This window comes from Mytilus galloprovincialis, chromosome 4 (assembly GCF_965363235.1).
Source record: "Mytilus galloprovincialis chromosome 4, xbMytGall1.hap1.1, whole genome shotgun sequence".
Classification (NCBI taxonomy): domain Eukaryota; kingdom Metazoa; phylum Mollusca; class Bivalvia; order Mytilida; family Mytilidae; genus Mytilus; species Mytilus galloprovincialis.
The window spans coordinates 102,649,132-102,676,365 of record NC_134841.1 but is presented as its reverse complement, the minus strand read 5'-3'; the positions used below and the strand labels follow the sequence as shown (position 1 = coordinate 102,676,365).

Genomic DNA, 27,234 nt, shown 5'->3' with positions numbered 1-27,234 from the left:
TTTCTTTTTTCTCTTTTATATATTTTGTAGGGTTAAATTTTAGTGGTGATATGATAGCTGTCACATGTTTGGTTCTTTTAATTTTTTATTTACTGTATTTGATGGACAAACTCGGAATTATAGCCTTATCTGTTTTCGGAATTGATCTGTTTTTTGCATTTTACCACACTTTCTGTTTATTTATGGCAGCCATTGTTTGTCAATGTTGTTTGTCATTCAATATGTTTCAACTTGGATTTACACATTACTTGTTGGCAATTTTTGGCATAAAGCTAGTGAAAAATCCATGATGGCCATCTGATTACCATAATTGCCTTATGTGACATAGTCTTAGGGATTAAAATCAGGATCAGATATAAAATGTCTGGCTGGCTCAAAAAAATTTTGGAAGCCCTGCTGTACATTGTGATTGACACTTACAAATCATGATTGAGTATACATCTTCTTGGATTTTTGGTCAGAATGGAGTTTTTTTCAAATTTTTTGGGAGAGATAAACTCCATTTATACTTTAATCATCTTTCCATAATTAATACAGTTGAAAGTGTGACTTTGTATAGAAATAAATGGGGATCATGTCCATGGGACACAGATGATGCCCCTGCTTGCATATCATATAAAGTTATAATGGGAAATAACTGAAATGTGTAAAATTAACGCAACCCAAATTCGTTATTGATCTGAATTTTGCAGCAATAAGTATTGTGTATAAGATTCATAACAATTGGTTGAGGCAAACTTAAGTTAGAGAACTGAAACGAAAAATTTTTCCATTTGTATAACTCTAGAACGGTTAAATTGATACCACCAAAATTCAAACTTGATCTGTGTTTTGTGGTAATTAGCATTGTGTATAAGTTTCATAACATTTGGTTGAGACAAACTTAAGTTTGAGAACAGACAAACTTTTGGATGTACAGACAGACAAGGGTAAAACTTAATGCCCCCTTGGCTATGGTGGGGGCATAAAAATCAAAAACCTGTTTGCAAAGCAGAAAGCAATAGGCTAGTCAAAATGAATATCATATCATACCTGAACTTAGACTAGTAAAAAATGAATGTAATTTTATACCTGATCTTTGAACTTCTAGAAGATATACTTCCATCATATCTTGATCTTTTAACTTGGTACTGAAAGAAAACCATTATAATATTAGTTTAGTTAATGATTAAATATGCTTAATGGTTCTTGCACCTTGAAAAAGATATAATCAAAGCCTTAAAGGCTGTAAAAGCAATTGCTGCCATGTTAATGTTTGGGGACTTTTATTTTTCATCCACATATATACAAGAATTAAACCTGACATGAGTGTTGTCTAGTTAAAAGTAAGAAGGTTTTAACTTTATATAAATAAAAGACTTTAGCAGAAAGTCATTTTTAATATGTTTTATATTTCACAAGGAGACAACACGTTTACCAGGCTAAAGTTGGGGTCAAATATACATGTGCTGAAACATATAACTCAAAAAGAAATCATCATGGATTATCCCCTGGTAGTGTTTGTAACTTCCTTGGCAATAATTTCCTTTATTGATTTAATTTTAACAATTTTCATTATTAATTTATATTTAACCATTAAAACAAATGATTAAGTTAAAACATTTCAACTTTCCAGACGCAAATGTTAAAAAACGGGAAAGAAATAAAATATCTTACAAGACATAAACATGTAAAGAATAAATGTATATTTCAGCTTAATAAAAATATTTTCATAATGTTACTTTGTCATCATTTTTAAAACTAAGTTCCAAACATTATTGCTCAGTTGATATGTGTCCTTCTGATGCGGTACGAGCACAGGCACTTGTTTCTATCCATAGGAAGGTCTTATATGGATAGTCGACCTTCCTATGGATAGAAACAAGTGCATGTGGGTACGAGATAACTACAATTCTCATGCAATCCCGAAAAGGGGGGTCATCACAGACAAACATGACATTAAATCGTTATCACTGAACTAGTATATATATTGTATAGGGGCTAGCTGAAGGACGCCTCCGGGTGCGGGAATTTTTCGCTGCATTGAAGACCTGTTGGTGACCTTAATTCTGCTGTTGTATGTTTTTCTATGGTCGGGTTGTTAGATATGGCACAAAATGTGCACCTGAATATAGGTATCGTGTTTTGTTACCCCCATTGAAGCAATGGTTACATTGGTTACATTGGTTACACACATGGACCTTAAGTAAATTATATGCAATAGTGGCTGTATCTGTTGCAAACTGTACATGTATGGCTGTGCATGGGGAATCCAGTAAAAATTTGTAACAAGCCTGGGAAAGTCGGGTTACAATGGTTACATGCATGGGAAATCAGGTTACAATGGTTACATACATGTAAAATTGGGTTACAACGTTACATGCATGGAGAAATAGGTAACAATGGTTACATACATGGGAAAGTCAGGTTACATGCATGGAGAATCGGGTTACAATGGTTACATACATCGGAAAGTCAGGTTACAATGGTAACATGCATGGAGAATTTGCTTACAATGGTAACATACATGGGAAAGTCAGGTTACATGCATGGAGAATCAGGTTACAATGGTTACATACATGGAGGATTTGGTTACAATGGTTACATACATGGGAAATCAGGTTACAATGGTTACATGCATGGAGAATCAGGTTACAATGGTTACATACATGGGAAAGTCAGGTTACAATGGTTACATGCATGGAGAATTTGGCTACAATGGTTACATGCATGGAGAAATAGGTTACAATGGTTACATGTATGGGAAAATCAGGTTACAATGGTTACATGCATGGAGAATCAGGTTACAATGGTTACATACATGGAGAATTTGGTTACAATGGTTACATACATGGGAAATCAGGTTACAATGGTTACATGCATGGAGAATTTAGTTACAATGGTTACATACATTGGAAATCAGGTTACAATTGTTACATGCATGGAGAATTTGGTTACAATGGTTACATGCATGGGAAAGTCAGGTTACAATGGTTACCTGCATGGAGAATCAGGTTACAATGGTTACAATTTCTGAATGGAGGTTACAAATGTATCAGGATTTGAGAATTTCTGAATATGATGATTTATGATAGTTTGTATGAGTGTAACCAATGTAACCAATGTAACCATTATGTCAATGGGGGTTACAAAACAAGGTAACTGAATTATGGTGCACATTTTGTGCCTTATATGATATGGCACAAAATGTGCACCTGAATATAGGTATCGTGTTTTGTTACCCCCATTGAAGCAATGGTCACATTGGTTACACACATGGACCTTAAGTAAATTATATGCAATAGTGGCTGTATCTGTTGCAAACTGTACATGTATGGCTGTGCATGGGGAATCCAGTAAAAATTTGTAACAAGCCTGGGAAAGTCGGGTTACAATGGTTACATGCATGGGAAATCAGGTTACAATGGTTACATACATGTAAAATTGGGTTACAATGTTACATGCATGGAGAAATAGGTAACAATGGTTACATACATGGGAAAGTCAGGTTACATGCATGGAGAATCGGGTTACAATGGTTACATACATCGGAAAGTCAGGTTACAATGGTAACATGCATGGAGAATTTGCTTACAATGGTAACATACATGGGAAAGTCAGGTTACAATGGTTACATGCATGGAGATCTTCAATATTTCGAAAACATGTGAAATAAAATTGCTAACACGGTGGACCTTCGAGTGTCAACAAACGTAGTAGACTTGTTCACTGAAAAGACGAGGATAATGGTTTCATCTGACATTTGTTATGCAAACCCAGTTTTGATCATGATATTTAAAAAGACGTACTTTTTTTCAATCTATGTATTAATAAACTAGAAAATTCCAAATTGTAAATATCTCTTCATCTGGACCGACTTGGCATCTACTACGTTTGGACGGGTCCATTTCATTAGTAAGGTGATCGTTAAATATTACGGAGTTTTGACAGAAAAGGAAAACGAACTTATTGTTATGTGTTTTCAACAAGGGTTTCGTTCCGCTAAATTATTTGCGCAAATAAAGTTTGTCTATTTTTAGATTACAGGTAATAATTTGACACTACGCATTAACCTGTGTAGTGATTTTGATTTTACGATAAATGTATGAATGAACGATAATTTTATGAATGAACAAGAGCACCTGACCTCTTAAAGAAACACAAATTAAACATAAAAAACCGTATTTATTAGGAGATAATTCAGTTAAATTTTCAATACTAAATCAACAACTGAAATGAATCCATATTTTGTTGAAACATCGTACGAACGGCGGAAAACGGAATCGCATTTATAAAAATGTACTTTTTTTCACTCGGACTTCTATGTTATTTGATAGTCAAACGGTTGACCCTTTAAATACAAAAATACATCTACAAGAACATATTCTGAAACTTCTTAAATCCACTAACTTTTTTTTAAAGTTTCAAGCTATGTATTGCATTAGAAAACATACATAGGTGTTAAAGAATGACTGACCAGGAGCCTGTTTAACAAAATACTATGGCTTGATCTGGGCGGAGTCTCTGATCTGGGTCACAAAGATGGCCATACGCGACGGCATAAAAGCAATTGCTTTAAAAATGAAGGAGACAATGCTAGTCTTTTATAGCATTTGAGGAAACCCCTCCCCCTGGAGCAGTGTTTTACTGTTGTCAGTTTCCTTCTTTTTTTTTTTTTTTACTTTTGACCATGGTCCCAACTGTCATTTTTTGAATTCTGTTTTTTTTTATTGCCTTTGTAATAAACTGTCCACCATTCCATATATACATGATTCCTAACTGCTATTACATGAGAAATGTACAAGAATTCTATTGTCTTTACCTGACTATCAATGGTATAAAACATGGAAAACTCTGGACATTGCGCCACAATATCCTCTACACGTTCTTTACTCCTACGATCTCCTACAGGAATAGCATGGACTCTGTACTGAGCACAGAGGTATCTCATTATACCATCCGGACAAGATATATAATCCTTCAGGTAACTCTGGAACCCGTAACGTCTGAAAGGGAGATAATCTATATTTAGCATGGACTCTCTATTGAGCACATAGGTATCTCATTATACCATCGGGACAAGATATATAATCCTTCAGGTAACTCTGAAACCTGTAACGTCTGAAAGGGAGATAATCTACATTCATTATCACTATACAATACCATCAGGACAAGATATATAATCCTTCAGGTAACTCTGGAACCTGTAACGTCTGAAAGGTATATAAATTATATTCAAGATCACTGAAAACTACTCAAATCACTTCTGAGTTTATGTCCAAAAAAAACCCACTTGTTTATAAATAAAATTCTACAACTCGAAAATATAAAATCTCAAATTCATAAAAATAGGAAATGAGCTTATGGTAATAGATGCAAATAATTCAATAAAGTTTCATATAAACTGTTCAGAACATTATTGATATGTCTGATAACTGGAAAATCCACCTTTTTAAATGAACAAAACCCAATAACTCAAAAATGTAAAATCTAAAATTTATAACAATCGAAAGGGAGCTCATATCTATAGATGTAAACAATTCATCTAAGTTTTATGCAAATTAGTGAAAGTATTAAGAGTTATTTTCAGACATGTTGACAAAGGACGGACAATGTTATCTTAAAGTTAGGAGGCTAAACAGTAAGTTTGGTAAATTAATCCCTCAGTATAGAAGTAAAATCAATCTTGTTGAATGATCTTGAGGTCTGTGCAGATAAAAAAAAACATTATTACAATGGTTGCAGTCAATTACATTGATTTCCCTATTGATAAAAATCAATAATTTTACATTCTCTGACGTCAAACAACAATAGGCATTGTCAAGGCATTGATAACGTTGGATAAAAAAAATTGTGAATGTGTAGGGAAAAAGATATAGTTCCTTACATTTTCTATATTAATTTCATAAAATATGTCATTTGCCAATGTAATAAAAAGAATAACTAATCAAAGAATTCAAATATCGAAAAATATTCAACTTGTGACCGAACAACACTGATAATTAAGTCATGTGCATTCGTGAATTAATGTGTTGTTCGGTCACGCATTAAATATTTTTCTCTATTTGAATTCTTTGATTAGTTAAAATTATACCATTATGTGGCATGTTTTCATACATGCTAAAAAGATGATAAAAAAAAATTATTTCTGAAGATTTTTGTATTCTAAAAACTATACAACACATTTTACCTATAATTCTCAATACTTTTGGTAGGTACATATTCACAAACTGGTTTCTGTGGAACTTTCAAAGCATTTACTTTAAGTCCTTGCTCATCTCTCATTGTGTTCATGAATAGATTATAATCATTGGAGTTTTCAAACACAAACGCCTTGAGATCATCAGCACGAATGTGCATCTCTATAAATTTAGCCATTGAAGCATCTTTTGGATTAATCTGTAACAATAAATCAGAAGTTTGGTTAATATATAAATAATCTGTTTTTTTTCATAAGTTTATCATTATTAAAGTTCAGAAGTAAATAAATATATGTTGTAAAAGTATGTTGAATCCTAAATCGACAAATTTTTATATTCAGGTTTTTTTTTAGCAATTTTTCAAAATTACTTGCATCTTCTTGAGGGAAAATGATTGCCCTCAAATCTGCTGTGAAATGGAATAGAAAGGTGGGATGTAAAAAAACACTCAAGTTGAATGTATGTATTATCTTACATAGATGTCTGGATTATTGGTGTCCTTGAATTGTCATATAACTCACATCTTTTATTTGCATCGATTAAGGACATATCATTTAAAAGTGCATTTTTTTTTCTTGCATGCAAATTGTTACAATTACAGATAATTTTCAATATATCTTGCTTATTAATAAATATGTCAGAATGACATGGATACCCTCATTTGCAGAAAAATATGTTAAAACAAGACAATAATGCAATAACTTACCAAAAACTGAGGTCCAAATGAGCATGCCCAACACAAAGGTCAGTACAAGAATGTTTTTAACACATATTTTTTTGCCAATTTGTTATTATGTCAACATTACTGCAAGCAGATTGAAATACTATCTAGAACGACAATTCATTGTTATACAAATATATACCGAAAGCAGAAAGCAAGGCAATTTTTTTTTAACAGAAATAGGGACAAGGATAAAACATTGCTTGGAGCACCTTACATGTTTATAACTATAGTTTTATGGTGAACTTACGGTCATCATCATCGGTAAGTGAACCTCTCCTTGAAATTTGTTTTTGTTTTCTTTACACCACATAACAGCGTCATAAGTATGCTTATGTTTTTGTCGAAGGATTTCTAATTTCTTATTTTCTACATTCTGGATTTCTCTTAATTGTTGTTGGTTTGCTGAAATAACATTAGTTTATTTTAATTTTAGAATGCTTTAAACATTATCCATTCTATATACATCAGGGTGCCAAAGATCTTGGTCCTTTATCAGTTACAGCCTAATAGATGTTTAAGTACAAACAGAATAAATGCTTATTTTCAGTCCCAGAATTATTATTTTAACATAGGGCAAGTATATTAGTGAAGGCAACAAAGTTCCTAACTCATGACTTTCAATGCCTTAGATTCATTTCATTTTGTGCAAAAAAAAACCAACTAATTGTGATAAAATGTATTCATTATGTGTAAAACCCCATTAAATCCTTTAAGAAAAAATTAAACTAAAAAAGTGACTGGTGTACCATTTTGATCTCCATCATTGTTTAAAATACATCTGACATTACAATTTCATTTGTGACATCAATCACATGCAGAATAAGATAAGAATTTTATTAATCTAATCAAGAACCAATAAAGGGCATCATTTTACAACACAATATGATTGGAAAAAGCAAAACAGAAAACTAATACCAAACTATAACGTTATGGACAGGATCAGAGCCTAACACAACATGTGTCTTATATAACTATTATATTAAATGTTATAACAATAAAATATTATATTATTTCATATATTTTGTTTGCATCTGGATCTTATTTGTAAACCTTTAATAATGTAATTTCCTAAGCACATAAGAGTTGGTAAATGCTCATTTGTGAACAGCCAGAAATATTTCTTATCAGTAGGTAGTTCTTTAAAATTAGTACAAAAAGAGATAACTTTATTAAATAATAATTTCCTCTGTTCATTATATAAAGGAAAATTTACTGTAAAATGGGTTTCATCTTCAATAAATTTGATCCATGTGATAAGCAGTGATGACATAGACGTTGAGTTCTCTCTATGTATTTTTTACTATATCTGATTTTTATAGTTCGTTCTTATGTTGTACTGTTATACCACTGTCCCAGGTTAGGGGGAGGGTTGGGATCCCGCTAACATGTTTAACCCGGCCACATTATTTATGTATGTGCCTGTCCCAAGTCAGGAGCCTGTAATTCAGTGATTGTCGTTTGTTTATGTGTTACATATTTGTATTTCATTCATTTTTTTACATAAATAAGGCCGTTAGTTTTCTCGTTTGAATTGTTTTACATTGTCTTATCGGGGCCTTTGATAGCTGACTATGTGGTATGGGCTTTGCTCATTGTTGAAGGCCGTACGGTGACCTATAATTGTTAATGTATGTGTCATTTTGGTCTTTTGTGGATAGTTGTCTCATTGGCAATCATACCACATCTTCTTTTTAATCCTATCTTTCTCAATTCTAAGATCATGAGCACTTATTCTCATTTTACATTTAGCTCTTCTTATACTAAAATCTTTAATTGATAAATAAGCCTCCTTTACAAAGTCAGCCTTGAGGTTGAAATAATTTTCTAATTTACTATTACCTTGTGATAAGGTTTCAGATCTTTTGACCAACCAAAATGTTTTAAAACTGTTACATTTTACAAATCTAATTTATTTATTGAGCTTTGTATCTAAATTTTGTGTATCAAGTGATTGAAGTACATATCTCATAGATGAATACCAACAATTAATGTTTCCTGCATCTAAAATTTTATTACAAACATATAAGCATCATAAAGTAACCCTTCGTCCAATTTGTTAAGCCTGTGTACATAGTTTACCATAGATATAATGACAGATAAATAAAGACGAAATCTTGCAACTTCTGATAACACTGCTAAATTTGAGGCTTTCTTATTTACACCAAGAATATACAGTTAACTCTCGTTGTCTCGAACTAGGTTGACTCGAAATTTCGGATGAGTCGAAATTTTTACGTGGTCCCGAACTTTATTCCATACAAAAGTATGTAATTCTACTCCTGATGAGTCGAAATTGGATGAGTCGAAATTTTGGTTGAGTCGAACTAAATTTACGATCCCAAGGTTAACAAAGCATTCAAAATTCATTTTTTTATCTCGAACTAATACACATATGTCAAAACATGACCTCCGGGATTTAAAAGGATTGAAGAGTTAATCTGACAATACACGTGTAATTAAATTTCCGGTCACTGACCACTGTTGATTTATGACATGCTATTTCCATGAGTGTTTACCTAAGATTATCTTTTATAGAATTTTGATAAATAATAAGTGATACATTGTTAATATTCATGAAAAAGTATTTAAATTGTTTACAAAACAATTAATTTGTGATTTACACTAATGAGCTTGGGTGTGTATAAAGTGAGGATTATGGCTTCCGTTGATGATCACCTAAAAACAACTCAAACGGCGTCTTTAATCTTGTTATATTTTCTTTTGAAAAGAAAGAATGAGATAAAACAAAATGAATAGAAATCAAAATTTTCTTAAATCTCTTGTATCCGAGAATAAACAATTTTGTCAGCTATAACAGACCTGAATAACGAAACTATCGATTGGAAATTACTCTCTTGGAAAAGCCATAGAATTTTTTTTTTTAATTGAAACAATTGAATAAGTACAAATAATGTCATTATAATAATAAAAGACATATATATATATGTTAATAAGTGACATACAAATACATCGATCTGATACTAGACTATCGATCCCATTGACATATTCACCCGGATTTATTTTAGCTTTACCAAGCTAAGCAATAGTTGTGTCCCTTAGACTGTCGAACTTCCGGTGTTCGTTTGAGTCGAACTACGTGTATCTCGAAATATTTCTCTGATCCGGCTGGCTTCGACATAACGAGAGTCGACTGTACTTTAAATATCTGAAATGTGATTTTTCCAAATAATCATTTTATGTAGATTAATTCAAATAGATCATCACTTTTTTTCTTGCAAGCAGCAGAGTTAATTTTAAATGAACCCCAAATTTCACTACAATATAATAAAATTGGTTTTATTGTGTGATCATATAAATGAATTGCAGTATCAATACTTGGATTACAAGCTGACATGGATTTTTGTAATTCAAATTTTGCCTTTAAGGATTTTTTGAATAGCTCTTCTTTCCCCTGTTGAAAAAGACCACTAGAAGTAAAAACTATCCCTAAATATTTACATTTATAAACACATTCTATAGCCTCTTTATCTAAATAGAGCGATTCCTTCAAAATTTTTACAGGCTTGTTAAAAATAAAACTTTTGTTTTGGACAAGTTTACATCTAGACACCAGTGAATACAATAAGTATGCAATATATCAAGTCGGTTTTGAAGACCTTTTTTAGTGTTTGATAATACAATAATGTCACTTGTGTACATAAGACAATAAATTCTATGCCCATTGATATCAACAGCATCAGATCGTTAATGAAAAGCTTAAATAAGTTTGGACTTAGAACATCCCCTTGTCTTACCCCAACTAGCAAGCTGAAAGATGGTGTTAATACATTGCCCATTTTCAAAGACATTTCATTCTTGCTGTGCATATCTTTTAAAATAGTATAAAATTTTCCAGATATGTTATTTTCCAATAATTTATATTTAATACCACAGTGTATGACCCTGTCGAAAGCCTTTTTAAAGTCCACAAAGCAAGCATAAATCTTTCCCCCTTTTTTGTAAGTATATTTGTCTAATAAGGTTTTTAAAACAAACATATGATCAGATGTTCTACTCTTTTTTGAAAAACCAATCTGACATGGATGAATTATATTATTTTTATCAAGATGAATGTCAAGTCTTTTATTAAGAATACTGTTAAATAATTTTCCAATGCATGAATTTTTTGTTATGCCTCTGTAATTTTCAGGTTTACTAGGACTCACTGCTTTAATCAAAGAGCTGAATAGCTCTGAGGGGAAAGACGGCCCTTGTTTCTATTCATTTTTTTTTTTTGGGGGGGGGGGGGGGGGGGTATCTTTTGATAGTCTTCATAAAAAGAATGAAAAAAAGAACAGCTAGAACATGTAGAAAGGTTGACAATATTGAAATCAATTGCTGTTTAATGTAATTTCCTTTCCTTAGTTTAGGATCCAATTTGGACCAATGGAAGAGATCTGCATCTTCTAAATCTAATTAAACATTCGATTAAAGTTGATAGTTAATTATCTAAAATTCAACTGAATTCTGTCATTTAACAACAACTACAATATTTTAGGAAATCTTAATTGTGTACCACTGAACTGCAGGCAAGGGCCATTTTCCATTTTTTTTGACAGTACTCTAAGATTTTAAAGTTTTTTCTTTGGAAAGTTTGGACTGAAAAATCTATTCAGTTTTAGATTTCCATTGATAAAGTTCCCAGTTACAACTCTCATCACAGGGATACAGGTACTAATAAAAAACAATATGATTGATGTAAACTGTGTGAAGCTTGTTTCCAAATCCTACATTTTGAAATATTTCTAAATTTCATGAATAAATAGGTAAACACAACAAAATGCAACATTTTTAATGTAATTCAATTTATTTTTACCATTACAATGATTATGTTGGTACACAAAGATTTAGTTTAAATGGAAGACTACTAATCATATATCAAATGAAATGTCACATTTTAAGTGTTCAGATACATTAACTTTTATTTTAGTGGATAATTACTAATCAATTGAGGTGCTCCTGAATTGGAGGAAGATTCTCAAAACAGAATTTAACAGAAAAAAATGAAAAAAATCATTTCTCTCCCCTATCTCATGTATCCCCACGATCTGTGTTTACTTTGAAAGTTGTTGACCTACAAATTAAAGTATTGCATATTGATGTTTGAATCATCTACAGCAAACATTACTATGTAAAACATTTAGCAAACATTTAACAAATAACAATTTTTAATTAGTAAACGATCTCTGATAATGATTTAAATAACCAGTGAAGGATATCCCTGCTTCTGCGTAGTGTGGCAATCCAACAATGACGTCACTATAAAATACAATGTAGGTTGGATATATTTAGAATTCTGAATATCTCGTCATACTTATTTTTCCGGATTGTAAAAGAAACGTAAATAGTTTAAAGGAGAGCTCAAAATACGATAATTTTGCGAGAAACAGAGGGGAAATGTGTAAAAAAAGTGTTTAAAGTCAAACTATTCATTTGTGTGTCTCCCTCTCATCAATTTCAGTAAGATTTGTTGGGGGGTTTTCCACACTATAAAAACAAAATGAATGATGTGAGGGAATGTCACTCAGGTCAACCCCATAGGGGATTGACGGCTTGAAGCCGTCTTTCCCCAAAAATTGGACATAGATAAGATAATGACCATTTGCGAGGGTATGTTCCAGAGCAGAATACTAAATTAAAAAGTTTCTGCAAAACAGGTGCAAATATACTTCCCCCTGATTTTAATATCTCATTTGGAATACCATCCAATCCTGCAGCTTTATTATTCTTTAGTTTATTTATAGCATCCAAATATACTTCCCCCTGGTTTTAATATCTCATTTGGAATATCATCCAATCCTGCAGCTTTATTAATCTTTAGTTTATTTGTAGCATCCATAATTTCTTTTAGGGTTATTTTGTAATCTAGTTCACAAAAAGTTGGATTTTTTTCTAACTTTTTTACTTTCTTACTAATTTCCTCTAAACTGTCTTTAAATTTGTCAGAGTTCAAATTTAAAGATTGAAAATATGAAAACCAGACATTAATAGAATATAATAATAATTTTCTGGACCATCCGAAATGTGTTCTTTTAATTCTTTAATGAGATTCCAATAACTCTTTGGATTATTATACCTTAGATTATCCAAACTGTCAAGAATGTTTTGTTTATGTTCTATTGGAATTAAAAAATGGCTTTGCTTCCAAAGCGAAAGTAGAATGTCACACTAGAATGTAAATTTTCTAAATGCTTGCGAATAATTCATTCTTAACATAACATAAAATCTGTTCTTCTGTACTTTTTTCCCCCCTAACTTACAATTAATATCAGTCCTAATTGTTACTATATCTCTTCGTATTAGGTCTCCATCCTGAGACATCTCCTCCATCTGGTGACAAATTCTTCTCATTTCCTGAGTTACCCTCTCAATTTGAGGCTACAAAATAAGATTATATGTCATTTAACTATCAACTGGTACTTTTTATGTAACTGGTGTATATACTAATTGACAATACACTTACTATTTATTAATTGCCATTTTGAACTCTATTGTTTGATGAGGTTAGAGATTGTACCCACACACTCATGCACTTGAGTTAAGCACATTACCATGAGACAGTACTCACACACTCATACACTTGAGTTAAGCACATTACCATGAGACAGTACTCACACACTCATGCACTTGAGTTAAGCACATTACCATGAGACAGTACTCACACACTCATGCACTTGAGTTAAGCACATTACCATGAGACAGTACCCACACACTCATGCACTTGAGTTAAGCACATTACCATGAGACAGTACCCACACACTCATGCACTTGAGTTAAGCACATTACCATGAGACAGTACCCACACACTCATGCACTTGAGTTAAGTACATTACCATGAGACAGTACTCACACACTCATGCACCTGAATTGGGCCAACATTAAAAATATCTTTGTTTCCCCTCTCCCGACTGAGGTTGTTAGGGTATGGGTAGGTAGGTAGGCAAATTATTTTATTTCATTCCTTGATATGGTTTTCTATATTGAATTTGTACAAAATTCAACAGGTAAGGCTCAAGTCAAGAAAAGTGGGGTATTCCCTGTATTCTAATTCAGTGTACACCCCAGTTTTCTGGTGTTAAAAAAAAAAAGTATATAGGGACCTCCTTTTTGTCGAGCCTTCGACTTTAGTCGAAAAAGCGAGACTAAGCGATCCTACATTCCGTCGTCGTTGTCGGCGTCGTCGTCGTCGTCGTCGTCGTCGGCGGCGGCGTCCACAAATATTCACTCTGTGGTTAAAGTTTTTGAAATTTTAATAACTTTCTTAAACTATACTGAATTTCCACCAAACTTGGACAGAAGCTTGTTTATGATCATAAGAAAGTATCCAGAAGTAAATTTTGTAAAAATAAAATTCCATTTTTTCCGTATTTTACTTATAAATGGACTTAGTTTTTCTGCGAGGAAACATTACATTCACTCTGTGGTTAAAGTTTTTAAAATTTTAATAACTTTCATAAACTATCCTTGATATGTACCAAACTAGGACAGAAGCTTGTTTATGATCATAAGATAGTATCAAGAAGAAAATGTTGTGAAAATAAATTTCCACTTTTCCGTATTTTACTTATAAATGGACTTAGTTTTTCTGCGAGGAAACATTACATTCACTCTGTGGTTAAAGTTTTTAAATTTTAATAACTTTGATAAACTATCCTTGATTTGTACCAAACTTGGACAGAAGCTTGTTTATGATCATAAGATAGTATCTGACAAGAAGAAAATTTTGTAAAAATAAATTTTCACTTTTCCGTATTTTACTTATAAATGGACTTAGTTTTTTTGCCAGAAACAAAACATTCACTCTGTGGTTTAAGTTTTTAAAATTTTTATAATGTTCTTAAACTATCCTGGGTTTCTACTAAACTTGGACAGAAGCTTGTTGATGATCATAAGATAGTATCAAGAAGAAAATTTTGTAAAAATAAATTTTCACTTTTCCGTATTTTACTTATAAATGGACTTAGTTTTTTTGCCAGAAACAAAACATTCACTCTGTGGTTTAAGTTTTTAAAATTTTTATAATGTTCTTAAACTATCCTGGATTTCTACCAAACTTAGACAAAAAGTTATTTCTGATCATAAGATATTTTTCAGAAGTAAATTTTGTAAAAAAAAAAATTCACTTTTTCCGTATTTTACTTATAAATGGACTTAGTTTTTCTTCCAGTTAACATTACATACAGTCTGCAGTTAAAGTTTATAAAACATTTATTAGATTCATAAACTATCCTGGATTTTTTTACCAAACTTGGAAGCTTCTTTCAATCAAAAGACAGTATCGTGAGGGAAATTTTTATTGATGTTTTTCCTCATTTTTGTTGTGTCTGCGATTAACAGAAAAAGTAGGCGAGACACCGGGTTCCGTGGAACCCTTACGAATTTTTTTCATATTCATTTAATGTAATGAAATCTGCAAAAGCACACATTCTACTTGTGATAACAATGCTTAATGATGGCAAGTAAAATTGAGAAAGGAAATGGTGAATATGTCAAAGCGACAACCACCCGACCATAGAGCAAACAACAGCCGAAGGCAACCAATGGGTCTTCAATGTAGCGAGAATTCCCGCACCCGTAGGTGTCCTTCAGCTGGCCCCTAAAATATGCATAACAGAACAGTGATAATGGACGTCATACTAAACTCCGAATTATACACAAGAAACTAAAATTTAAAATCATACAAGACTAACAAAGGCCAGAGGCTCCTGACTTGGGACAGGCGCAAAATTGCGGCGGGGTTAAACATGTTTATGAGATCTCAACCCTCCCCCTATACCTCTAGCCAATGTAGAAAAGTAAAAGAATAACAATACGCACATTAAAATTCAGTTCAAGAGAAGTCCAAGTCCGATGTCAAAAGATGTAACAAAAGAAAATAAATAAAATGACAATAATACATAAATAACAACAGACTACTAGCAGTTAACTGACATGCCAGCTCCAGACCTCAATTAAACTGATTGAAAGATCATGTCTTCATCATATGAATATCAGGTACAATCCCTCCCGTTAGGGGTTTAGTATCATACTATCATAAAATATATGAGAAGAACATAACCCGTGTCATGCCAACAACTGTTTTTTTTTAGAAATAAATGTGTTTAGTTTTTTTTTAGTTATTAAATAAAGCTTATTTCAAGTCTAATTTGATGCATAACTCACAACAAAACAATTCCTTTGTTCACCAATTCATACCTTGATCATCAATTATGAGATGACAAAAAGATACATGTATGTTAATCACTTGGGAATTAAAATTCAATGAATAAAAAATTTCAATAGAAGTGAACATAATTCAGTTATGTTCAGTTACACCTGGACAATTGATTCCTGAACAAAGATTTGTATGTTTTTTCGAGTTCTAGAAGAAACAAGGCTTCACTTTATATTCATGTTTTGTATTTCCTATTTTAGTAAGTATTTACAAATTCTACTGATGCAGTTATAACGTGCCGTTTTGTAATTTTCTTGCCATAAATTAAAAAAGAAAATCCCATTTAAACTGGTTTGGTTTAAGTTAATTGTAACACCAGAAAACAGGGACGTTCCCTGAAAGCAGGGAATACATGTATCCCACATTTCCTGACTTGTGCCCAACCTGTTCAAAGATATAGTAGATATATTTTAAAGCATGAGTCTGACCATTTTTACTCAAAGTCTTTTAGATTTTATCCTTTAAACAGGAACAGAGGTTAGACACAAAGCAAATCAAGATGCAATCAGCCTGTTGAAAGATGCTTCAGTTTTTTTTTTATTTTCAAAAAAGATCACACTTGCACACAAACAAATCGTGTGGCAAAGCATTTTGTTTGTTTTCCTTGATTCCGAATCATGTAGACACTTCAATGCAAAAATACCTTGATTTAAAACGCTTGTTGACTACAGCATCAGAAAGGTATCACCAAAACCCAACGCTCGTTGACTACAGCATCGGAAAGATATCACCAATAACCAACATAGCAAAAAAAAAATAGTGGACAAGAATGGCCAATAAAATTTTCGGGTCGCAGTGATTTTACCAGGTTGGTTGGGTGAGGGGAAACAATATTTTATTTTGGGCCTTGAGCACACTACCATCAGACAGTACCCACAAACAGATACCCTTGACGTGAGCACACTACCATGAGACCACCAAGTTGGTTTGTCTATTAGATAACACAATGATTAGCAAGAAAGTAATTGTAGACAATTATACAGGCACTATGTTTTTTTCATGTATTTAATTTTCACAAACAAATTCCATAATTAAAAACCAATTGTTCAGAGAACAATTGAAAGTCTTTCCACATCAAAGAAATTTTGATAAGAAGATAGTTTCTTCCTACTGATGTGATAAATAATGGTTGAATTATACTTTTGAGTGAAATAAGGGAGATAATATGCTACTTCCGGTGAAATGAATGTCCGGTCTAATATGATAGCCTTTTTCACACTGATTCCAAAAATATATAGTTTCTATATACTTTTGTATGTAGAATGGGAGATAATTGGCCACTTCCGGTTTGTTGGAAGTCATTTTAAGTCTTCAGTAATCAGTGTATGTTCTAGATGACAAAATATATGGATTCTGAATACTTTTATGTGAAAAAATTGCAAAGAATTCTACTTCCGGTTTTCTCAGGGTCACTTCCGGTAGCCATTTTGCAAGGTCATTTGGCACCTCACCTTTTGTACGAAGTCAAATGGCTTTATAATGTTAACAGTTGAAGTTATAATCAAATAACCTTATATTAAGACAGTTCAGGGGCAGTAACTCCTATAAGATGCCATTAGATTATATCAGATCAAATGTAACATATCTACGTTATAATTAAGCAAACATTTTGCACTTGTTTTTTTATACATATCTTTAAAGGTGTTGGAGAAAATGCCGAAAACAAGGAAAAGTCAACATTAAGAACTTGAACTCGACCTTTGACCTTGACCTAATTTTCTAAGTTAGGACCCAGAGGCCTCAAATAAAAACATTCCAGGGTTATACGGTTAACCGTTTATGAGTTAAAAAAACATACCGACAAAATTATTTCATAAAGGTAGATATTTCCTATAAAAGTTCATCAAATTGCTTCAATTCAAATTAGCCAAATATTCCTGAGGATGTAATGAACAATTTGTAAAAAGAATTTTGTCGATATCTTTTTTTTGTTACGAAGGAGATGCAATCTGATGATAAACAGTGAATAGAGAGATAACTTGTTCGTCTTAGGGAGCTACCATTTGATTTTTATGGGGGGGCTAGGATGAAAAATTTTGTCCTGCATTTTTTTTTAGTTGTAATCTCTGTCCTGCCTTTTTATTTTTCACTCTATTCGGTCCTGCTTTTTTTTTTTTAGTTTATCCTGACTTTTTTTTACATAAATTGTCATCCTGACTTTTTTTTTTGCAAGTGTCTCATCCTGCCTTTTTTTTTTTACTCAAAACTCCTGTCCTGCCTATTTTTTTCAAATTTCATCCTAGCCCCCCATAAAAATCAAATGGTAGCTCCCTTAACAGGGTGAAATTTAAAAGCGCATACACTGTACGATACAACATAGAATGAAATTCAAAACAGTGTGGCTGTGTCCATTGATTGACACATTAAATTCATCCATTGACTGGGACAATTTACGTGAACGTTCGTCTGTAACGACCACTGTTCACGACGTACCAACTATAGACATTTAAACTGTGGGGTCAACAAAGGTTTCTTAACGCCTTTAATAATAAAATAATTCGAAAAATTAATCAGGAATAACCTTTATGTTTTGATTTATATAATTGATATAAATCAAAACATCGTGTTATTTCTGATTAATTTTTCGAATTACTTTATTAAGGTGTTGAGAACCTTTAGTGACCCCATAGTTTAAGTTTCTTTAAAAAGTACATAGTGAGCAGTGGTCGTTACATACAAACGTTCACCTAAATTGTCCCAGTCAATGGATGAATTTAATGTGTCAATCAATGGCCACAGCCACACTGTTTTGAATTTCATTCTAAAAAATATCTAAGTGTCATATTGCGAAACAAATATTTATCGCAAGAACAAAATTTGGCGGAAGAAAAAAAAAATTAATAATCAGAACAAAAACAATGTCTTTCCACAGAAAAATAGAAAGACTTAATAATAATAAATAATATAAACCCCTATGTCTTCTGTCTGGACTGTTGTCTCTAATTCACTTTTAAGAAGATCAATCTGTTTCTTCAGGTCCTGTACTCTGAAATGTATCAATAGTAAACTCAATATGTATGTGCCTGTATCAACTCAGAAACTTTGTCAATGGTCATGTGACAGTTGACCTCAACTATTGAGAACCACTGGTTCAATGATGTTGTGTATTTTAAAGATTTAAAAAAAATCTTGAAGGAAAACATATAGACCTTCAAATGTGTTAACAACTGGGGGAAATATAACATTTTAACAAATTATGGGAAAAAAAAATAATCTTAACAATTCATAAAATATATTTATCCTTTGAAAGTTCTCTCTGTTGACTTCTTATCATCTGACAATGAAACAAGAATGTGTCCATAGTACACGGATGCCCCACTCGCACTATCATTTTACATGTTCACTGGACCGTGAAATTGGGGTCAATACTTTAATTTGGCATTAAAATTAGAAAGATCATATCATAGTTAACATGTGTACTAAGTTTCAAGTTGATTGGACTTCAACTTCATCAAAAACTACCTTGACCAAAAACTTTAACCAGAGCTTCACAATTATCTTCTTCTTTGTTCAGTGGACCATGAAATTGGGGTCAATACTTTAATTTGACATAAAAATTAGAAAGATCATATCATAGGGAACATGTGTACTAAGTTTCAAATTGATTGGACTTCAACTTCATCAAAAACTACCTCGACCAAAAACTTTAACCTGAAGCGGGACGAACGAACGGACGGACGAAAGGAGGCTCAGACCAGAAAACATAATGCCCCTCTACTATCGTAGGTGGGGCATAAAAACAAAACCTGACAATGAACATTACTGCTGACCTTTTCTTTCTACTCAGTTCCTCGTTTCTCTTGAACTTTAAGTCATTTTGTACTTCTTGAGTCTACAATAAAATATCAAAATCATTTTAAAATAAGGTAAACACTTGGGAAGCACAAGATGCATATATTAACCAATACTTCTCTTAAGGACAAAATTTGTTGAAATAGCAATCCCAACACTTATTCAGAACAGATAAAATAATCAATCCATTTAAAGGATTAGGGTTAAGAAGGAGGTATACAATACTTAGTTAACACATGAAAAACAAAACAACAAATTTAACAGCATCAAATGTATAGCATGAAGGTCCATTACAACAAAAAGAAATAAATGAATGAAATAAATGAAATATAATAATCAAATTTACAACACTGGAAGGATTCAAACTTTACCTTGTCTGTAAAAGCTTCTATTTCTTTGCTGCTGGCTTGAGCCTTTCTAGCATAGTCCCTTAAACTGTCAGTCTGGAAAAATTATAAAAACATTGGAGAACAATCAATAAAAATATACGATCAAATTATATTTTTAAAATTCAACTCATTAAATACAGAATCATTTTTTTTAGAAGACAAAATTAAAAGTTTTAAAATATTACAAGTCAGTTCCATGTGCACACTTCATTTCAGACACAGATCACATATTGGTATGCCTTCATATGAAGTTAATTGATGCATATGACACATTTACATTTTAAAAAATCATTTTCTGCTTAGCCTTATTATAAGCTATCAGGAAAAGCCTTTCTAACTTTAGTAGCAATTACAACAAAACATCATTGTTTGCTTACATGTATACTGAAAACCTGGTATGCAAGTCTCTGTATTGATATATGCTTTTGTTTATGCCTTTTATTAGATTGAAAGTTTTCTGTTTGAAGATGTGCCCTGTTTTGATTGATTCTTGTCAATGCATTATTTGTTTAAGAAATGTTTGGGATCTCCTTTGGATTCATTATTATTCATGGGATACCAACTTTAGTGGATTTTATGGGTAAATGTGAATCACAAAATGTGAATCACAAAATCATAAATGTTCACCAAGTATAAATTTTGTAAAGGCTTTTATGCAGGCTGCAACAAAATCACCAAACTAAACATCCACAAAAAACAAACATTTTCTTTAATCCACAAAAATTAGTACCCATAAAAATAAATGAATCTGCAGGGCAGAGGTTGATTAAAAATGTTTCTGATTCTGTTCAGAAAGATATCCCTGTATTTACTTTAGTTTTCATTTCCTTTTCAATGTCTTCCTTCCTTTTTTTCATGGCATCTAATTTCTTCTGTAAGGGAGCAAACATTTGTTTGGCTTGTTTATATTCCTCAGCTTTCTTATCTCTTTCTGTTTTATACTTCTCATATAGTTTCCTCTTTTCGTCATACTCCTGCAACAAATAAAACAAATGTATGGAATTCTTTATTAGCTTACTATTCAGCATAAAACATTTTTATTTTGGAACAAATCCTTTAATTTTGACCACATAGAAATTTGAAGCCGTAAATCTATAAATAGGCCATTTGATTAAATTATTTATTGTCACCCATACAAGTGTGTAAGCTTTTTGTTCATTTTGCAAATGTTTCAAATTCTATAAGCAGCTTTTTTTTTCTGTTGAAGAAAAGGAACACACATTAAAATCTGTTGCCAGACAGATTACACATCATGAGATGTAGTTTTTAACACACACTTAACAAATACAAAACAAATATACTGACTCATAAGGGCAAAAATCTACTATAAATTCAGAAATTAATGCAAGCATTTAGGGACGACATCAAAAGTTCAATGTAGGATAAAAAACTTAATTCACATAGATTTTTCGCTGACCCCCCTACCCCCCTTCTTAACTTAATTTGGGAAAAATTGATTTTCCTATATGGATATATGTAAAAATCGATTTTAGATTAACAAAACTTGCAGCAATGTTGACCCCCCCACCCCCAAACTATTCGATTTAAGTTTTTTATCCTACATCGATCTTTTGATGTCGTCCCTTAATATAGCCATATTTTTAATATAAGATTTTAAAATAACTGAGATATCAGGAAAATATGCCTACAGATACATGTATCAGATATCAGGAAAATATGCCTACAGATACATGTATCAGATATCAGGAAAATATGCCTACAGATACATGTATCAGATATCAGAACGTTAATTCTTATTGTTGAGTTACTCATCCAGAACTTGCTGTATAATGTATATCTATAATTCCCATTGAAGAGGAGGCTAAAACATTTTTTTTTTAATTTTTCAAGAATTTATCCTACCATTACATTTGGCATTAAAAATATGACTATAATGAATACTTACCACCCATGGTCTTTTCATTTGCAATATTTGTATCTTTGATATGAATACTTACCACCCATGGTCTTTTCATTTGCAATATTTGTATCTTTGATAAATGTCTATGAATACTTACCACCCACGGTCTTTTCATTTGCAATATTTGTATCTTTGATAAATGTCTATGAATACTTACCACCCATGGTCTTTTCATTTGTAATATTTGTATCTTTGATAAATGTCTATGAATACTTACCACCCATGGTCTTTTCATTTGCAATATTTGTATCTTTGATAAATGTCTATGAATACTTACCACCCATGGTCTTTTCATTTGCAATATTTGTATCTTTGATAAATGTCTTTGAATACTTACCACCCATGGTCTTTTCATTTGCAATATTTGTATCTTTGATAAATGTCTTTGAATACTTACCACCCACGGTCTTTTCATTTGCAATATTTGTATCTTTGATAAATGTCTATGAATACTTACCACCCACGGTCTTTTCATTTGCAATATTTGTATCTTTGATAAATGTCTTTCTCGCTCCTCAAAAATTTTGACATCTTGTTCAAGCCTGGCATTTTTCTGTTTCTCCTGATCTAATCTCTCTTGTATATTCTCAAACCCTAGTTCTAATGATCTAGCTTGTTCCCTAGCTTTCTTCAATTTCTGGTGGTTATCATATAATTCATTGTTTATCTAAAACAAGAGTGCACACGCTGAAATGTCTCGCCTTCTTTACTAATCATTGATATTATGTTGATAGACCTAAATATAAAGCTTTATTACAACTGTCACATAAACTCAACATTAACCAAGAAAACAAAACATTGATCAATGAACCATGAAAATGAGGTCAAGGTCAGATGAACCATGCCAGGCAGACATGTACAGCTAACAATTCTTCACTACAACAAATATAGTTGACGTATTGCTTATAAATTAAGAAAAACAGACCAAAACACAAACACTTAACACTTAGCAATGGACCGTGAAAATGAGGTCAAGGTCAAATAAAACCTGCGTAACAGACATATAGATCATAAAATATTTCCATACACCAAATATAGTTGACCTAATGCATAAAGTATTTGAAAAATAGACCAAAACTCAAAAACTTAACTTTGACCACTGAACCATGAAAATGAGGTCAAGGTCAGATGACACCTGTCAGTTAGACATGTACACCTTACAATCATTCCATACACCAAATATAGAAGACCTATTGCATAAAGTATAAGAAAAACAGACCAAAACACAAAAACTTAACTATAACCACTGAACCATGAAAATGAGGTCAAGGTCAAATGACACCTGCCATTTGGACATGTACACCTTACAGTCCTTCCATACACCGAATATACTAGCCCTATTGCTTATAGTATCTGAGATATGGACTTGACCACCAAAACTTAACCTTGTTCACTGATCCATGAAATGAGGTCGAGGTCAAGTGAAAACTGTCTGACGGGCATGAAGACCTTGCAAGGTACGCACATACCAAATATAGTTATCCAATTACTTATAATAAGAGAGAAATGAACATTACAAAAAATCTGAACTTTTTTTTCAAGTAGTCACTGAACCATGAAAATGAGGTCAAGGACATTGGACATGTGACTGACGGAAAGTTCGTAACATGAGGCATCCATATACAAAGTATGAAGCATACAGGTCTTCTAACTTCTAAAATATAAAGCTTTTAAGAAGTTAGCTAACGCCGCCGCCGTAGCCGCCGTAGCCGCCGCCGCCGCCGCCGGATCACTATCCCTATGTCGAGCTTTCTGCAACAAAAGTTGCAGGCTCGACAAAAATAAATATGATACTGTAACTTTGGTGAAAAATGTTTACATGATAAAAAGTGCTATGACTACTTCAAGACTGTGCTTTATCGTTAATTCATTGTAAAAAACACCTTAATTACAAGGTTACAAGGTTATAATAGTAATAGTAAGTAAAGGGAGTAAAAGGTACCTCATTAGCAGATAAGATGCAAAAATTACACGTCTAAAGAAGTTTTGATACTTGAAAATGTAAGTAAGGGTTTTCTAGATTTTTTCGTTGTATTTTTATAATAATAATATCTCAAAAATTACAAATGAAAAATTACTATAGAAAGAGACGATATGTCCTGAAGTTTAAAACAGAGAGCATGGATGTAAATGTACTATGACATCTTGCATCATTGTAAATTTTTATTTCCGTTTGAACTATTTCCATTTTTTAGGCTCTTATTTTTCAGGAGATTAAATGAAGATCTTGCCAAACATGTAATAAATTGTAATTCAAACCTTGCCAAACATGTAATAAATTGCAATTAAAACCTTGCAAAATTTTGCAATGAATGATCAAGGCTCAAATATGTCAAAATTAAACAAATGTTTTGTACTTTGTTAACATATAGGTGCTTTAAATCTTAAAATAAGATTTATGTTAGAAATAATCATCTTTTAAATCATACATACTGATTTCTCTGTGTTTTCTAGCAATTCTTCTGAAGTCATTTTAGCAAAATCAGCAACTTTTTCTTGAGGTAAGAACTGACAAAGATTATTTACTTGAATGTTCTTCTGAGCTACCAGTTCATCTACCTGAAATACAATAATAGAACATTGTTATACTATTGCACAATTAAGGTAAAAACAACCAGAGTTTATGTTGTAAACAATCTCCTAGTTGATAACAATACATCATCAGCAAAAGTTAGTGAAATCTGTTAACAGATGCTGAAATAAAAAAAAATCATCTTTAAGGCTCTCAAAAAAGTCTACCTACTTGTGACTAAGAAATGTCTGCTCTATCAATGATTCAGACAAAGTAAAAATTATTTTTGTTAAAATGTTCCAATTCAAAAATCAAAGCGCTGTAAGCGCTGAAGGCAGTTAACCAAAAACCAAGGTACCGTAATTATGAAAACTGTGGCAATGTTGCCTCAACATTAAACATTCACATATAGTACATTCATGTTTATCTAATGATTTATTTATTAAGGCAAATAATTTATATGTTATCAAGGTTTCAAAAGCAATGCATATATCAATGTATATTTTTTATGGTGAGTCTGCAGTGGTACAAGTTCCCAATGATAGCAGTTGTTCTACTTGGTAGTTAACCTTGGTTTTATTTGACTGCTAGAAGTTCAATTTGACTTAGTATGACCATGTAATAGTATGAATGGACTGGTTTCCCTGGAAAGAAAACTGAGTTTGTGTTCTATAGTACAAAAGTTATGAGACAAGAAACAGACATATGTTCACTACAACAGGGATCAAAGGTGAGGTCTGACTGACTTGCCCATAGTAAATGTAAATGATTTGTTATTTTGTCCCATACATACGAATATATATAATTTAGGGGTGGGGATCTCAATGGTTTTCAAGTTCTCAAACAGGTAGGGGTAGGCAGAGGATTTAGGTGGGGAGGGGGCCCGGCCCCCACTTTTTGGGAAAAAATTTGGTTGCTTATATAGGGAATCACTGAAGCGTGACTGGAGCGGGCCCCTCTTAGGTCAGTCAGTGGGCCCCACTTATGAAAATTTCTGGATCCGCCACTGGGGGTAGGGTGACCCTAGGGACTTCCCCTACATTTCATTTTATTTGTTATATTGTCCCATACATGAATATATATGGTTTATGGGTGGGGATCTCATTGGTTTCCAAGTTCTCAAACAGGAGGGGTAGGGTGACCCAAGGGACTCCCCCTATATTTCATTTAATTAGTTATATTGATCCATACATGAATATATATTGTTTTGGTGTGGGGATCTCGACCGTTTCCAAGTTCTCAAACAGGAGAGTTGGGATGACCACAGGGACTTCCCCTATATTTCATTTGATTTGTTATATTGTCCCATACATGAGTATATATGGTTTAGGGGTAAGGATCTTGACCATTTCCAAGTTCTCAAACAGGAGGGTGAACAGTGACCTCAGGGACTCCCCCTATCTTTCATCTGATTTGTTATATTGTCCCATACATGAATATATATGGTTTAGGGATGGGGATCTCAACTTTTAAATTCTAAAACAGGAGGGGTGGGGTGACCCCTAGCGACTCTTCCTATATTTCATTTGATTTTTCATATTGTCACAAACATGAATATATATGGTTAAGGGGTGTGGATCTCGACTGTTTCCAAGTTCTCAAACAGGAGGGGGTGGGGTAACTCCAGGGACTCCCCCTATATTTCATTTTTTATTTATTATATTGTCCTATACTTGAATATATGCAGGGGCGTATTCAGACGGGGGAGGGTTGCGGGCTTGCATCCCCTTAAATTTGCAAAGCATGGTTGTTCTCAGCTTAATAAAAAGAATATTCCGATAATTTTACCTCAATTTTTTTTTAGCCTCGCTCTGCTCGGCGAAAATTTAAGTTTGCGCCCTTCCTAACCTAAAATCCTGGATCTGCCCCTCATATGGTTTAGGGGTGGGGAGCTCGACCGTTTCCAAGTTATCAAACAGGAGGGGGTAGAGTGGCCCAAAGAATGCCACCTATATATCATATGATTTACTTACATTAAGGTATATATAATATAGTTGCATTATTTGTGAAAATAAAGAATGAAACTTTCAGCTACTTTAATTGACCCTTCAAAATTGAGAAAAAACAAATAACCCCTCGAAATTGCAGTAACATGTATACACTTTAAAAGCATCTCACATGCATTATCATGATTTATCATTTATAAAGAAAATTTAGACTGTGACCATGAACATGTATATTGTTAGATATACTGTTGTATGGATTTTTAAATTAAAATTTGTCAAAAAGTAATTTTGAGTTTCTGAATAAAATATTTTTCTGCTTTTTCTTTCTTTTACATATATCTTTTGGTTTACAATAATAGCGTTTATATTCATTTACCATGCATAGATGTATTTTTTCACCTGCGGATCCGATTTTGTAAAATTTTGTCTTCACGGCCGCCATTGTTATGTGTTTACAATGTTGTTTTTGTCAATCAGATACGATTTTACTCGAATTTATACAATATTTGTCGGCGATTTTCTGTATAAAGCTAGCGGTTGAACAAAATGAACATCAC

The 27,234-nt window shown here is 32.5% G+C and overlaps 1 protein-coding gene across 1 annotated transcript in view; it reads right to left on the bottom strand.

Moving 5' to 3' along the window:
• Window positions 1-27,234, bottom strand: part of LOC143073670 (structural maintenance of chromosomes protein 5-like) — a 51,378-nt gene that overhangs the window by 17,316 nt on the left and 6,828 nt on the right. Inside the window, exons 4-14 of the mRNA XM_076249381.1 lie at window positions 24,653-24,778; window positions 22,677-22,886; window positions 21,111-21,272; window positions 20,281-20,352; window positions 19,888-19,949; window positions 19,028-19,103; window positions 13,164-13,281; window positions 7,151-7,305; window positions 6,170-6,378; window positions 4,802-4,985; window positions 1,072-1,130 (exon numbers count right to left, since the gene is read on the bottom strand). Coding sequence (XP_076105496.1) covers window positions 1,072-1,130; window positions 4,802-4,985; window positions 6,170-6,378; window positions 7,151-7,305; window positions 13,164-13,281; window positions 19,028-19,103; window positions 19,888-19,949; window positions 20,281-20,352; window positions 21,111-21,272; window positions 22,677-22,886; window positions 24,653-24,778 — 1,433 coding nt within the window. The remainder of the gene's footprint in view (window positions 1-1,071; window positions 1,131-4,801; window positions 4,986-6,169; window positions 6,379-7,150; window positions 7,306-13,163; window positions 13,282-19,027; window positions 19,104-19,887; window positions 19,950-20,280; window positions 20,353-21,110; window positions 21,273-22,676; window positions 22,887-24,652; window positions 24,779-27,234) is intronic.